Source organism: Triturus cristatus, chromosome 9, assembly GCF_964204655.1.
Source record: "Triturus cristatus chromosome 9, aTriCri1.1, whole genome shotgun sequence".
NCBI classification, from domain to species: domain Eukaryota; kingdom Metazoa; phylum Chordata; class Amphibia; order Caudata; family Salamandridae; genus Triturus; species Triturus cristatus.
Window position 1 is genome coordinate 450,394,332 of NC_140592.1, and position 16,305 is coordinate 450,410,636.

A 16,305-nucleotide genomic window follows, 5' to 3' on the forward strand; every position below is an offset into this window, starting at 1 on the left:
ATTTTCCTCCTACCCCTCAAGATACGTAAAACTTACTCAAAGAAATAAAGCCAAAACAAATCCAGTCAAACAAACTGCTTAATAGGTCACATGTCTAAAGCAACATTACAAAGCATGTCACAACGTAGCCCATAAGGAACCAGGGCCCAGGGGCAGAGAAGCAGAGAAGCAGACTATAGGCAAAGGCATGCCTGAAATTATAAATGTTAACACTAAATATTAACTGCAGGTAAATACGGTACATAGAGGTACTTCCTGAAATAACTGTGATAACTGTAGAGTGCAAAAGATGGGTCCATCAATGCGATTGTGTACTTGCCCAGGCACACAGTCTCATGGATGGGTCCACCTAAAACTGAGGATACAGTAATGCAGTATTCAGAAGAGAATCAATAAGTAGATCTTACCCTCAATTGTTCCCAGTGCACACAAACTTGTGGCCACTAGGATATAATAAGGGTGATGTACTTCATAACTTGGATTTTGCAACTTTTAGCAGCTGACCTCCCAACCTACCCTGGTTTCAGCAGGGGATGATACGTTTTAGATCTGCACAAGAGTGCAATGCCCCCAGTGGTTGTAAAAGCCCGGACATGAAGGCAGATGCCTGGTATAAATTTAGTTCTATAAGGCACAGGGAGCTTAAGGCCACCACACATTTCCCTTAACACACATTGGCAGTTGTCCATGGAACCAGATACTACTGTGAGTTCACTGAAATACCAAGAATCACCTCTTTACATGTTGATTTTCTGAAGGCGGGAGGTGGCAAATAATGGTAAGCAATCATGGCTCACTCATGGAGAGTCTGGCTATTTTAGAGACCAATAACATATGAATTGCATGCGATAATTTATAGGCCAAAGCAGTGCTATAACGTTTAAAAAAAAGTAAAATAAAGTTTCAGTAGCGAAGAAAACACTATAGAGCTTTGAAATAAGTTTCTATTCTATCCACAAACTGACAGGGAAAATTGGACTCCACGGTAGTTGCAGAATATCTCACACTAGCATTGCAATGAGCAACGTGGCGCTCAAGCATTACAACATGCCGCCTATACAAGCCACCTGGTTTGCAGGAGGGGCAAGAGGTATCTCAGGGTGATGAGATTTTTGCCGCCTGAGGAGTCACAATGCTGCACCATAGAAGAGCGCAAGGAGTCACCAAGGTGCACTCTTGGCAAAACTAAGTAACAGTCAATCTATGCTTCAGAATAAGTTTATCCCAAAGATTTCTTGAGCTCAGGCGGAATGGGCGCACCTTATGTTTTTTTTCTCTCCAGAAGAAACCGAGAGAAATGCTTCTATGGACCCAGAAAATTGGGGGCTGCTGTTAGGGCTTATGGGCAAGGGGCCAATGGTCCTTTTTTTAAAGTGAAGAGGCACGCAGCTGTTTGAGGCCAAATTGACACTCTGTTTGACTGCTCCCAAATACTCTTTTTTTGAATGACAAACAGGCCTTGTGGAAGTTTTATAGAAGACCACACACGTCTAGCATTTAAAATCAAAGATATGAACAAACAGAATTCTACCTACATGACAGCATCCAATGAGAGACAAAGAAAAAAAATATATTTTAGAGTTTTGTATAGCCCATGTGAGAACAGCAAACAATAACATGAGCTACTTGGATACTAGATACAAAGAAAACAAATTCAAAAGTTAATTTTGAAGGCCCAACTGCTGCTCCGCTGATAACAGATGTGTAGGTGCCTAACAACACATTTTAGCCTGTCTAATTCCAAAACCAAATTCATTCAGAAAGAGGTGCTCCAAGAATACAAGCAGTATGATATACAGTAAGATTAAATAGGTTTATAGCTCTTTTCCAGGAGGAACACTTGCCAATCTTGTCAAAACTACTTCTCTCGGGTTAATTAATTTATACAAATAAGTAAGATCTCCTCCTACATGTGTGAGACAACAGGTCAAATGGATTATTTCAAAACAGAGAAAAGACCCACAGAAATAAACCTTCAGTAGGCTGACACTGGTGCCCCACCTGAACGGATGAAATTGAGGCTCTTCAAAACCATAGCATTGGACTAAAGCTTCTTGAACACATCCGGCCCAATACATACACTGCATTTAGTAGTATTTATTTACTACAAATTTGAATTCACAAACCTAATAGTAGAGATGCCCACAAGTACATTATACTGTAGTAAATGTGGGAAGGTATCAGGGGGAGTGGTGAAAAAATGGGTAACAATTACTATAAAATGGGTGGGGTTAACAAAAAATTAAGGAAGCATTTGGGAGGGACATGCGAATATAAACACACATCCACACTAGCGTAATGCACTGCAATTTACAACATATACTTCTAAAGTTATTACAGCACTAATGGTGTGAAAACAGACAAAATTGTAGCCCAGTCTAGTCCTGGATTAAGTCGAGTACTACACATGAACAAACACTTGTAGTTTAACACACTCTCATAGAACACAGTGGATACAGGGAATACAATTAACACCATAGGCATTAGTGGTAAATGAAATGGCAAATGTTGAATTAAATTGCTTCAACATTTAGATTATACATAACTTTATGTGATAAAAAAAAAATCAGTCTAATAATACATTTTATTCAATATGATAAAACCAGTTTGGCAAAAAAATGAATTAAACTGGGTAACTTATTTTTAGGGATTTAAAAAGTATTTAAATTAATTAAATGCATGCCATGTAACCGAGCTTCCTACAAATTAAATAAAAATGCTTGCAAGAGTTTTTTAATTTTTTTAAATACTAGCTATAAACTATATTTATATATGCCTATATTTTTATTACTAAACACATTTAATGTATTGTAACTTTATTTTGTTAGCTTCAGGTCAAGATTAATTGCAGTAAACAATTTTAGGTTTATATTTTAAATGAACGTTATTAAATGTCTCTACGTTTTCCCATATGGAGAGTTCCAACAACAAGTGAAAAGTTGCATGTAGTAACTTCGCCATGCCCTCTTTTGAGGGGGTGGAAATATGTAAATCTACACTCTGATGTACATATTCAATCAGAAATGGAAAATAGCAAAAAAAATAAAGAGCCACAACTAGGTGTAGGAGTTGTTCTACAATTAAGTGGAACTACACTTCTTTTAATTGTATTAATGTGGCCCATTACAGCTAACTACTTCACTCAGATGGTAGGACATTTTACTATTGACTTATCTAGAATTAACTGCACCAAGAGTAACTGAAGACTGCTGGGTTAAAGACTCTTGCTGACATCTAGCTAGACACCATCAACATGTAATCAGCATTTCTATATTTCTTGCCCTTTTGCCTTCTTCCTACCACTTGGAAGTGAGCACGTTAATTTGAAAGGGAGCACGTTAATATCCTTGTGATCAATACATTCTTGTATAAATAGTCAAAGGGTACTTATTTCACATAATGACATTGAAGAGGGCATATATCATGGTTCTACGGTGCTTCCTCTCCTGTTTACCATGATTTTTGTGTTTTGTGTTATTTGACCAGACAGTTAGAGTAAACATGACCTTCAGACAATTTACAATGTGGGACTACATCAATACATTAACTAAACAAATTGTTTATGTGTGGGGCCAGGACTGCTTCTGCATTGAGCATCAGAGAGCTGAATAGAACCAATCATAAAGTACTTTATTGTGGTCATCTCGCTCTGGCCACAACAAAAGAATATTTACCCAGACGTGTTCAGAAACACTTTTCCAGCAGTGCTTGATTTGAGCTGGTGGAGGGCACAGCACTTATTTTTCAAGTATCAGATGTTTACTAAGTGCAAGAGAGGGAAAAGCGCACAGATTGGAAAGAAGGAGGGAGAAAAAGACTTCAAAACAGTCACAAACAGACAGCAAGAACCTGCCAGTGTGAGAAAAAGGGGCAGGGAGTGTCTGGTAGTGGATTAAAGCCTATCGACCTTGATGTTTGGCAGAGTGCCAACGTTTAATTGAGCAGAGTTTAGGGCACTGATACTCTTTGTTTCACAAATTAAGCACTGTTTCCCAGTACCTTGGGTGGATTGCAGATGAATATAAAGTCACAATAACAATGCTTTTCTTCATCATTTAGGGAACAACTGATTTCGAACAGGAGATGTTGGAATTTACATTGATTTTTGAGATATCATATTCTTTCAACGTATTACAGCCTAAAAAATGATAATGACCATATAGTTCTATCATTGAAGGTGATTTAGCTCACAATGATTGTACTGACAATACAACAGTACGTTGGTTCTACCTCGCTTTTCTTTCTTGAGACCTGTTCGGTGGTATTGTTAAATCCGTGTTGGAATTGGTGATTATCCTATATATCCCATATGTGGGGGGATGTATCCTTTAATAGCTTTTAGGTCATCGCTATTTTCTGGGTCTTCAGGCAACGTATGCTACTTCCCACATAGATCTTGCCACAGGCACAGCCTTAATATATTTGAAGACCTGCAAACCTGTTGAAACTGGATAGTGATCCTCAGGCGGAATGGGCGCACCTTATGTTTTTTTTCTCTCCAGAAGAAACCGAGAGAAATGCTTCTATGGACCCAGAAAATTGGGGGCTGCTGTTAGGGCTTATGGGCAAGGGGCCAATGGTCCTTTTTTTAAAGTGAAGAGGCACGCAGCTGTTTGAGGCCAAATTGACACTCTGTTTGACTGCTCCCAAATACTCTTTTTTTGAATGACAAACAGGCCTTGTGGAAGTTTTATAGAAGACCACACACGTCTAGCATTTAAAATCAAAGATATGAACAAACAGAATTCTACCTACATGACAGCATCCAATGAGAGACAAAGAAAAAAAATATATTTTAGAGTTTTGTATAGCCCATGTGAGAACAGCAAACAATAACATGAGCTACTTGGATACTAGATACAAAGAAAACAAATTCAAAAGTTAATTTTGAAGGCCCAACTGCTGCTCCGCTGATAACAGATGTGTAGGTGCCTAACAACACATTTTAGCCTGTCTAATTCCAAAACCAAATTCATTCAGAAAGAGGTGCTCCAAGAATACAAGCAGTATGATATACAGTAAGATTAAATAGGTTTATAGCTCTTTTCCAGGAGGAACACTTGCCAATCTTGTCAAAACTACTTCTCTCGGGTTAATTAATTTATACAAATAAGTAAGATCTCCTCCTACATGTGTGAGACAACAGGTCAAATGGATTATTTCAAAACAGAGAAAAGACCCACAGAAATAAACCTTCAGTAGGCTGACACTGGTGCCCCACCTGAACGGATGAAATTGAGGCTCTTCAAAACCATAGCATTGGACTAAAGCTTCTTGAACACATCCGGCCCAATACATACACTGCATTTAGTAGTATTTATTTACTACAAATTTGAATTCACAAACCTAATAGTAGAGATGCCCACAAGTACATTATACTGTAGTAAATGTGGGAAGGTATCAGGGGGAGTGGTGAAAAAATGGGTAACAATTACTATAAAATGGGTGGGGTTAACAAAAAATTAAGGAAGCATTTGGGAGGGACATGCGAATATAAACACACATCCACACTAGCGTAATGCACTGCAATTTACAACATATACTTCTAAAGTTATTACAGCACTAATGGTGTGAAAACAGACAAAATTGTAGCCCAGTCTAGTCCTGGATTAAGTCGAGTACTACACATGAACAAACACTTGTAGTTTAACACACTCTCATAGAACACAGTGGATACAGGGAATACAATTAACACCATAGGCATTAGTGGTAAATGAAATGGCAAATGTTGAATTAAATTGCTTCAACATTTAGATTATACATAACTTTATGTGATAAAAAAAAAATCAGTCTAATAATACATTTTATTCAATATGATAAAACCAGTTTGGCAAAAAAATGAATTAAACTGGGTAACTTATTTTTAGGGATTTAAAAAGTATTTAAATTAATTAAATGCATGCCATGTAACCGAGCTTCCTACAAATTAAATAAAAATGCTTGCAAGAGTTTTTTAATTTTTTTAAATACTAGCTATAAACTATATTTATATATGCCTATATTTTTATTACTAAACACATTTAATGTATTGTAACTTTATTTTGTTAGCTTCAGGTCAAGATTAATTGCAGTAAACAATTTTAGGTTTATATTTTAAATGAACGTTATTAAATGTCTCTACGTTTTCCCATATGGAGAGTTCCAACAACAAGTGAAAAGTTGCATGTAGTAACTTCGCCATGCCCTCTTTTGAGGGGGTGGAAATATGTAAATCTACACTCTGATGTACATATTCAATCAGAAATGGAAAATAGCAAAAAAAATAAAGAGCCACAACTAGGTGTAGGAGTTGTTCTACAATTAAGTGGAACTACACTTCTTTTAATTGTATTAATGTGGCCCATTACAGCTAACTACTTCACTCAGATGGTAGGACATTTTACTATTGACTTATCTAGAATTAACTGCACCAAGAGTAACTGAAGACTGCTGGGTTAAAGACTCTTGCTGACATCTAGCTAGACACCATCAACATGTAATCAGCATTTCTATATTTCTTGCCCTTTTGCCTTCTTCCTACCACTTGGAAGTGAGCACGTTAATTTGAAAGGGAGCACGTTAATATCCTTGTGATCAATACATTCTTGTATAAATAGTCAAAGGGTACTTATTTCACATAATGACATTGAAGAGGGCATATATCATGGTTCTACGGTGCTTCCTCTCCTGTTTACCATGATTTTTGTGTTTTGTGTTATTTGACCAGACAGTTAGAGTAAACATGACCTTCAGACAATTTACAATGTGGGACTACATCAATACATTAACTAAACAAATTGTTTATGTGTGGGGCCAGGACTGCTTCTGCATTGAGCATCAGAGAGCTGAATAGAACCAATCATAAAGTACTTTATTGTGGTCATCTCGCTCTGGCCACAACAAAAGAATATTTACCCAGACGTGTTCAGAAACACTTTTCCAGCAGTGCTTGATTTGAGCTGGTGGAGGGCACAGCACTTATTTTTCAAGTATCAGATGTTTACTAAGTGCAAGAGAGGGAAAAGCGCACAGATTGGAAAGAAGGAGGGAGAAAAAGACTTCAAAACAGTCACAAACAGACAGCAAGAACCTGCCAGTGTGAGAAAAAGGGGCAGGGAGTGTCTGGTAGTGGATTAAAGCCTATCGACCTTGATGTTTGGCAGAGTGCCAACGTTTAATTGAGCAGAGTTTAGGGCACTGATACTCTTTGTTTCACAAATTAAGCACTGTTTCCCAGTACCTTGGGTGGATTGCAGATGAATATAAAGTCACAATAACAATGCTTTTCTTCATCATTTAGGGAACAACTGATTTCGAACAGGAGATGTTGGAATTTACATTGATTTTTGAGATATCATATTCTTTCAACGTATTACAGCCTAAAAAATGATAATGACCATATAGTTCTATCATTGAAGGTGATTTAGCTCACAATGATTGTACTGACAAAAGTTTAAAATCAATACACTTAAAAAAAAAAAAATATTCATTCGATCAAGAAAGGGAAGGCTCTAAGACTTTTTTAAAAGGTTTGCTTCTCCAGATGTGAAATTTGGCTAAATCCACAGATCAGCACGTAGTAAGGAGAGCAGTGCATCTGCAGAACTTAGCATTTACTTCTCACATTTTGCGGCAGGCTCATCCATATAATAAATGCAAATGTTGGGCCCATCTAAGAAAAATGTCATTTTGTCTTCAGGCCTACCCTATACTCACTAATTACTCTCTGCTAAGTAACTCAAAAGGCAGAAACCATTTAGCAATCCTATAGCACTCACCAGTATACCACAACAACATATACTCTGAAGTAAATCACCTTGCTTTAGAAAGCACCTGGAACTTGTTTCTTCAAACCTTTGTACAAAACATCATTTAACAAGGAAGTGCTTCACTGCAAGTCAGTTTGTCGTACTACGGAATTCTTGTTTAACCCCTTCAGCGCTGCACGGATTCCCCCGCGGTGCTGAAGGGTTCGAGCGCGGGCGGGGCCATGACGGAACGGTTCCGTCATGAGCACAGCTCAACCGATGCTCATGACGGAATCGTTCCGTCATGAGCATGGAAGGGGTTAAGAGGAATGAGCCAAGGAAGATGTCATCTATGCTGTAGGCTCTTCAGAGGTTCATTGTGGTGAGTCAAAGAGTAGCACTGGATTGATCAGGACAATTGGGCATAATATCTTAGAGAGTCGAGGCAGAAAGGTTTGAAATGGTCACCTTACAATATATGTGGAGTATGTGAGGTGGCAGGCAAGAAGACGCTCTCCTAATGTGATGCGGTATTGGAGATAAGGAGGGAGTGAATGACCAGAACACTGATCCAGATGAGGCAGATGGTGGGTTATCTAGTAAGGGCTCCTTCCCACATTGTCCTGCCTTGCTTCCGTGTGTGGTGAGGACAGGGGTCCTACACAATCCTCTGAGTTGAGATTCAAGATGATGTTGTCGAGAGCGTGGTCTGAAAGGACATATAATGGTGGTGGCCGATAGAATAACTGAATAAACCTCATCAGAACACGATTGTTGTCAGAAGCATTTATTCTGAGCAGTGGACTTCAAAACATAAGGTATATTTAGTCTGACCAAATGTATGAAATTACAATAGAAGAGTAACTACAACAGTCTCGACAATACTTGCAGACTGAGAAAGGAAAGGTGTGTCCTTTATCAGACTGAAGGTGGACCTTAAAGGTGTTGGACTAAGTTGACAATTGTGGCTGTAAATGACTGCAGAGAAAGGGAGTGTTGAGGGGGTAGTACATACTAGTAAAGTGAGTGTCCTGAGCAATGGCTAAGAGGAAGGTTGCAGATCATCACTAAATCTAGTTAATTTTTTTTGTCTTTCTCAAACAGAATCCTACCTTGAGGCCCAATTCATCCTTTGAAAAATAATACGAATTATTCTCAGTCTCTAACCTTAATCTGGGATGCTCACTCTGCATCCAGGTTTCTCTATTGAGCGATGTCTTGAGATTGACAACATGTGCATATTTCATCCAAGGGGATGCACTAAAAACCATTCTGAAATAAATTCATTTCAAGAGAGTGGCGAGACTTGGCAAATGCACTGGATGAAAAGAACTCAAAGTATATCCTTTTGCTCTTAACATGAGTAGAGCTGTAGACAAAAGGGTAAGATGTTTCTAGATGTAGCCTTAAAAACGCAAGGCAATGAGTAGGACATTTATAGTATTCAGTGGGGAAGGCCACTTGGATCTGACACCAGTAGGGCCCTATTCAGCTTCACAGATTCAAAGGAGATGGGTGAAAGGGCAGTTGGAGGAAAGGGAATGGTTGGTCAATCGGTTTATTACATATAGGTCTATCATTTATATTAAAAGTGACTCTTTGCTTGACTACTCTTAGTTTCAGGAAAGTAAAGTATTTTCGATCCATTGTTAAAAGGAGTGACTGTGTACAATTGTGATGTCTGCTTGTAACCTCTAGAACCAAGCAGATGCAGAAAATAAAAACTCTTACTGTTTTTCATAATCAGTCACAAAAAAGTTGAAAGAACAGAAAGATGATGGACTGCCCTACACACTTGTACTGGATGGGAAACTGGATATAAGCAACAAATTAATACAAATTGACGCACATATCACAAGCCACATTCACCCCACATCATACAACATTTCACTACATCACTCATTAAAAACAATCCAGTGAAATCTCTACATATCCATAAAAATGTAGCGGGTCTTCAGTATCATCCATCTTAGCTAGCACCCTCACACAACCCTCCTTAATTGCACCCATCCCACTGCCATTCAGTCATCCCACACATCCTCTCCTGTTCAGCCAACCACTACACAAACTCAACAATCCCACATAAACCACAAAGAGGGAAATTCAACTATAACCACCATGAGAATGAGGAAAATAAGTCTTATGCAGAAATGTCATACAGAAACAAACTGGAAACTGCCATTCAATTGATAACCGTGTACTCTGGAAATAAATTAGAGCGACAAGATACTTAAGTAGAAAATATAAACCCTAGACTCTAGAGTCTTAGCCAAAAAACAGAAGTACAAGAGAAACAATAGAAATCACAATGCTGTGCAGAAACATTGAGCAGGTCTCAGTGATGGCAAAAAAGACAGTGAAAGTAAATCAGTGGGCTAAGTTTCTTAAGTCTATAAAGTCAATAGACCACAGAAAATATAAGTATTTAAGACTGCAAATAGCATGTGAAATAATGTCATGCTGGGGAAGATGACCACTTTCTAAAGATTAATACAATATGCTCAAATAATAGAAATTAGTGGACAGCGATTTACCAATCCAAGTGAGCTAAAAAAGGAACCTAATCTGGACCCTAAGTCACATGACGAGAAAAAATTCCAATATTGACCACTTGTTCAATAGGACAATTTAATGTGCTAAAATGAGGCAGCCGAAGGTGCCCAGTTGTCGAAGACCTTTCATAAATTCCTTTAGGCCCAAATTCTGGATAACATGAAATGATGATGCTAGAGCATATGGCACTAAGTTTAATTATCAATCATTGAACTCTCACCTTGCTTCACATAAATGAAAATATACTGTACATAATCTCATAAAACCATTTCCGAACAAGATTCTTCATCCAATCACAGATTCAAACTGTCAAATAAGTACAATGAGGTACTGCGTCAGCTGCGAACAGTCAAACAGATATGCTTTAGTATTTAATTCTTGCAGAAATTTGACCTACCTCCGATACCAGGACCTGCTCCCAAATTTTGCCATGAGCATAGCTTGCGTTCTCAGTTAGCATGGGACAGGCAAAGACCCTTCCCAGCCTTCCCTGAAAAAGCAGCAGAACCCAACACAGGCAGCACGAGAGGATGAAAGTTCCATGACCTCAAGAGTCTAAAGTCCTCACACCAAATGCCAACATCGTCAAGAAAGCGCTGAAGAGCCGTGCCTTAGGACCACGTTCTGACTTTGCGCTGTAGCCTGTACCACACAACTCTAACTACCTGAACGGCTGGCAGAGCTGGCTCACAAATTAAATGTCTGCAGCAGTGAACAGTGTCCAAACATGTTTCTGGAAACAAGGAGGCAGGTGTGGTTGAGTCGGCGTACATCCAGCTTCACGTGCAGATCTACTCAGCACTTGGGGAGGGAGAAAGCAATCTCTTTTTGACATGCTGAGGGAGCGCAAGATAAATGGATCTGCCAACCCCCCCCCCCCCCCCACCCCACCACCTTTGTTTTACATATCCTGTATTTTAAGTCCTGATGCCATAAATCAGATAGGACGTTAAATTTGGCATCAATTCGTCTACCTTTTTTAAAAATATTTACATTTCTCGTCATGTGGGTCTACAAAGAGAAAAGCGAGGGTCACTTTATATTACTACTACACTGGTGCATGCAGGTATGCAACATTGGCTGTTTGTGCAATAGGTATTACATGGCCATAGTTTCACCAGGTCAAAAAAAAAACAATTGCTGTAATTGTGCAATCTTTATAACATTAAGGACAGGGAAAAACACACGATGTGGATGACGACACTAAAACCCAGGTGATATAGGTTTGATCTATTTCGGATAGCTAATCAGTTATTTTGAAACATGGGACATTAAAAGGTTTTGATTGTTTTGCTAATGTGTCTCCATTCCTGCCTTCGCGCATGTATTACCGGCTGGAGTAAAAAGTGTCCTTTTCATTCCTAAATGCGCAAACACCATTAAAATAGATGAGAAAATAAACACATAAATGTGCAACCGCCCAAGAAAACGCAGGAGCTGCATTTTTATAGCGGGATGAGCCGAAATGAAACCACTGGGTGTGCGTATGTTTTCAGCCTTCAGTCCTTCGGGGCAATGACTCATCGCCGATACAAACCAAGCACTGACAAAACTGGTTGCTGCCTAGTTAAAAGCTTAGAACTTCATCTCTTGAAACTGACGTCCACTTCGAACTATTTCTAACGTCTCAGTCTGGAACCTAAAGTTATAGAGAGGCCCTGCGACAGTTTAGCTGCAACAGATGCTCAAGCTTAAATGTGAAAGGGAGAAAGAACTGCAGAAACCTGGGTTTCAGCTCAGGCCTGGCAGCTTCTATCCAGCGCTCGTTTTGTTAACCTAGTGAACACATGTAAATGAGCTAATTACTGATCCGTTGCCAGGGCGTGCAGCCTTGAGGCAGGTCAGGAGAGGTAGAACTGACGAAACAGTGCAACACGCGGAAGGAATTCAAGCTCAGTTAATAATAATAAAAAATAAACAAGCATTTGCACTGCAATAGGTCTTGCATTTAAGAGAGTTTGAGCTATTGGCCTTTTATCTCTGTTGTTTTTAAAACAAATAAATAAAAGCATGGTCATTTACAATGCCAGTAGCTTAAACTCTCGCAAATACGAGACCTATTGCGTTGCAAATGCTTTCGTGCTTGAACTTTGACGAATGTGTGACTATAAGACAGCACCAGCCCGTGCGTACTTCATGACCCCTAAAGGGATAACAAAGAGTAAATCCTCCGAATGAAACAAAAGGAAAGACAATAAGAAAGGTGAGAGCACTAGGCCTCACACACTGTACGTAACGTGTACTATAGTAATAGGCAGAGACACAAACTAGACAACCCTGACGAAGGCCCCAGACCCAATTGGGCTCATGGGGAGGGCCAAAACATGTTGGTAAAAGAAGTGAGGGTATAACTGAGTAATAATTTTTCAATAGAACCCTCAATAGATTTGGTTTTAACTTATACCCCAGGCACCCACGGAATAAAGTAATAATTAGGGTATACCTTGAGGTATTATTAACATATCACCTATCTGGGTCCCTGTATATCCAGATGTGCTTTATCTAAGAATTACCATCTATGATTGAGTCCGCCCTGTTAGTATCACCTTACCAAGATGTGGATATGTGCCAATGATGAAGCATGTCACGATAAGTGAGTGAGGCATCTACTCCAAAATCTTTGGATACCCCATCAGAAGGAACATATCTACCAGAGATTACACCTGACACCCGATTATCATAAGGGGATGGGATTGGATACAGTTCAAAACAATCCTGGTCTGAATCAGTTGCCCATGTGAGATAAATTATTATCAGAGCCACCTGCATGGATCAGATCGAGAGACAGGATGGAGAGGCACTGGGTGGCAATGAACTGTAGGACTACTCTCTCCATCTGCACTCCAGTAAGAGACAAAGGGTGGGAAATGTGTGAGAAATTCATGAAAGGAGTGTGCAACACTGCATCAACTACTGTGGACTATAACTGAACCAACATACTTTAAATAAAAAATGTGTTCCTGTATCCAAAACGGCTTGATGGATAAACCAATGCATCCAAAAATTGGTGTTTAAATCGTTTCATGTTGAGAGCACTGTAATAGCTGGATATGTTTATATTACCTATTCTAAATTTCCTTTGTACCTCCAGTGCTATCATTTAAGAATGCATTATTTGTTAATGACTCCACTGTTCAAGTGATTACAAATGCTGTATTGAAGGTGGAAAGAAGGGTTGTATTCTTATGGTCTGACCTTGAATTGGCAAGTAGGGCTGTCCAATCACTCAATGCCAATAACGCATTGTTTTTAATCTGGGGCTCTCACTGAGCAAAATGTTACCTCCACTTGGTCACATATGGGGGAAAAGGACTAGAATGTAAGGATTTGTTAAAAAGTATATATATATGGTCGATGGTGTCCTGCTGACATGGATTTAGCAGGAAACATGAGTTGGGAGGCCCCACACAGGAAAGCTAGGGGTACAGCAGGGAGCCAAATAGGAGGAAACTCAAGATTTCAAATGTAAGCAGCTTTGAACTACATACATACTGATTAGCTTCCAGAAGAGAATGGCTCTCAGTACGCTGATTTCAGTTTGATAAAGAATCTGCTTTGTTCCCTTGACAAGAAAAAGCTACAGAAAGAGGACTTCAACAATTTATGCTTTGCCATCTTCTTTACTTAGCAAGATAATTTAAGGTGGGAAGCCACCAGTATCAAGGAAACTGGTAACTCTCTGGTACATTGGTGGCATTTCAGGGATTCGATGATAATGTTATGTATCCAGCTATTATTGGAGGGGTGCAGAGCTCAATTCTGAACAAGGCCAAAGGAGAGGGATTTATCAAAAGCCTGACAGCTTTCTCTTGGAGAACTTGGATGGAGGCTAATCAATAGCCAGAGCAACTGCAGCTACTTTTAGGGTGTAGTCACCCTACCTCCCATCCCCGGGACTATGGAAACTGGATTTAGAAATAACAGGAGGATGGGTAACAAGAGAAAAAGTCTGCTCTTTTAGAATTTTAAGAGTTGCATAAGGTCCAGAGGTTTCCCACTAACATCTAGGGACTCAGCAAAAAAAGACTAGTGCGTTATGAATGCTCCTGGCAAGCAATCACTTACTTTAAAGTATTACCTAATGCTTCAAGGTGAGGTCCAGGATGAATCTCACACCACTCTCTATTTTCTCAACTGCGAAAACTGGTCAGGAAGGCATCAGATGATAATTCCTTTACAGGCGACATGGCTCGAGAATCAGCTTGCTATAGAGGTACATTCTTTGACAACTGACTTGAATGAGAAAAGCCAGCGATTCAGAAATGCTTTTCAAGCCCTTGGCTCTCGCATCTGAATGGTGGCAATGCCCTGCTCCAGAGCCTGCCAGACTTCACACTGGCCCTCGTCTTGAGGGCATGCTACAGCAAACCTCACCAAGGAACAGATTAAATGCAATCACATCACTCTCACCATGATAGAACTTCACTGGCTCCCCTTGCCAACCCCCACCAAACCACCACTGCGGGCACCACCACCAAGCTGGCTCACAAGGTCACCACTTCCTTTGGCCATCGGCACACACATACAGGTCAAGATGCCATAAGATTGTAGACAAAGAGGTGCAAAAAAAGGAGGCAACAAGCCTTCTCAATTTATGCATCCACCATCTGGCAAGACATTCCTGCATCATTTAGGAACCTGCTCCAAATATGGGAAAGAGCTGAAGACTTATATTTTTAAAGACCGCTATAGCACGACAATTTCACTTTCAGAAATTAGCTTCCCCTCCAATTACTCACTGGCTGTCTTTGCCTTTGAGCCTGTATAGTGCTCTGCCGCCTTTTGTCTAAGTTTGCAATCTACAAATCCCACATGTACGCATATTCCAGTTCAGTGGTAAAAAGAAACATAAGCAAATAGAAAAAGAACATTGAAATTGATAATTACAGTTTACTTTTAAAGCAAAATACATAGAGAGAACATAACATTTATTTCTGAGACAGCAACAGAGCTGGTCATCGGCCTTTAAATCAAGGATTAGAATAAGAGAAAAAACAGCAAAATTTTCTGATGATTTACCTCCGTGGAACACCATCGTCATGGGGTGGTATGATGACAACTTTCACAGTGACTGAGGTACGCAGCAAATCTATCATCTGGTCATGGTTTAAAGTCACCACAGAAACTTTGCAGATCTCAACCAGCCTGCTTCCCTGCCGCAGACCAGCTTGCCAGGCAAAGCCGTAGTCTTCAACTTCAGCTACCGTGCCGTCATACTTCACGTGGAACCCAAGCTGGCCCAAGCCATTCCTCCGAAGTGTCATATCAACTGTTTCACAGCCATTGGTCATAATCTGTGAAGAACATCAATCAGGCTAGTCAATATTATTGATTATAAAACTTACCACATTTCCCTCACAATCTTGCCTGAAATCTCCTGCTATGGACTGCCATAAGCAGCCTCGTGCATGGTGCATGGGCCTCATTTGAATTTTCAGTGTATACAAACGAAGCAAGTCTCTAAGCAGTTTGGAAATCTTAAAAAAAAAACAAAATCAAAAGTCCACCACTACAGCGGACTATGTGTTACCTTTTTCGCATGTACAGTAGTGAATTGTGAAAAACATTTCCTAGAAATGTACTCGCCTACTCTCTATTACCAACTGCTGATAATACTGGGCTACCTTGTGTTATTAGTAAATGGTGTATCCAGCTTTAATAAATGCGTGTATGCAAGATCCATACACCCAAGTGTGCCCAACCTCTTTTTAGCTCCGGCTCCACATTTACAAGTCACCTGAAGCATCCCAGTCACAGTAGTTGCTTGAGAGCTCTCTGCTCAAGAGAAGAAATCCACTTTCTCCATATAAACAACTTAGGATTTCGGAGCATTGTTTTTTTTAAAAAAACGTCCCACATGGAGCTTTTTACCATATTCAGTGTATCCCAACAGTAAAAGATTTATCTTTCCTGTATACACGAAGATATTTCTAAAATTTAGATTCCTTCTTAGGCAAAAAGACAACAAACCCTGACTAAGAGCCCCTGGGAACAGAAATTTCATTATAAAAGATACATGTGAAAT

The 16,305-nt window shown here is 39.5% G+C and overlaps 1 protein-coding gene across 2 annotated transcripts in view; it reads right to left on the bottom strand.

Moving 5' to 3' along the window:
- The window catches only part of SIPA1L3 (signal induced proliferation associated 1 like 3), a 657,587-nt gene that overhangs the window by 200,614 nt on the left and 440,668 nt on the right, over positions 1–16,305 (bottom strand). For both annotated transcript variants that reach the window (XM_085625340.1, XM_085625341.1), the window contains exon 10: positions 15,300–15,574. In XM_085625340.1, coding sequence (XP_085481466.1) covers positions 15,300–15,574 — 275 coding nt within the window. The remainder of the gene's footprint in view (positions 1–15,299; positions 15,575–16,305) is intronic.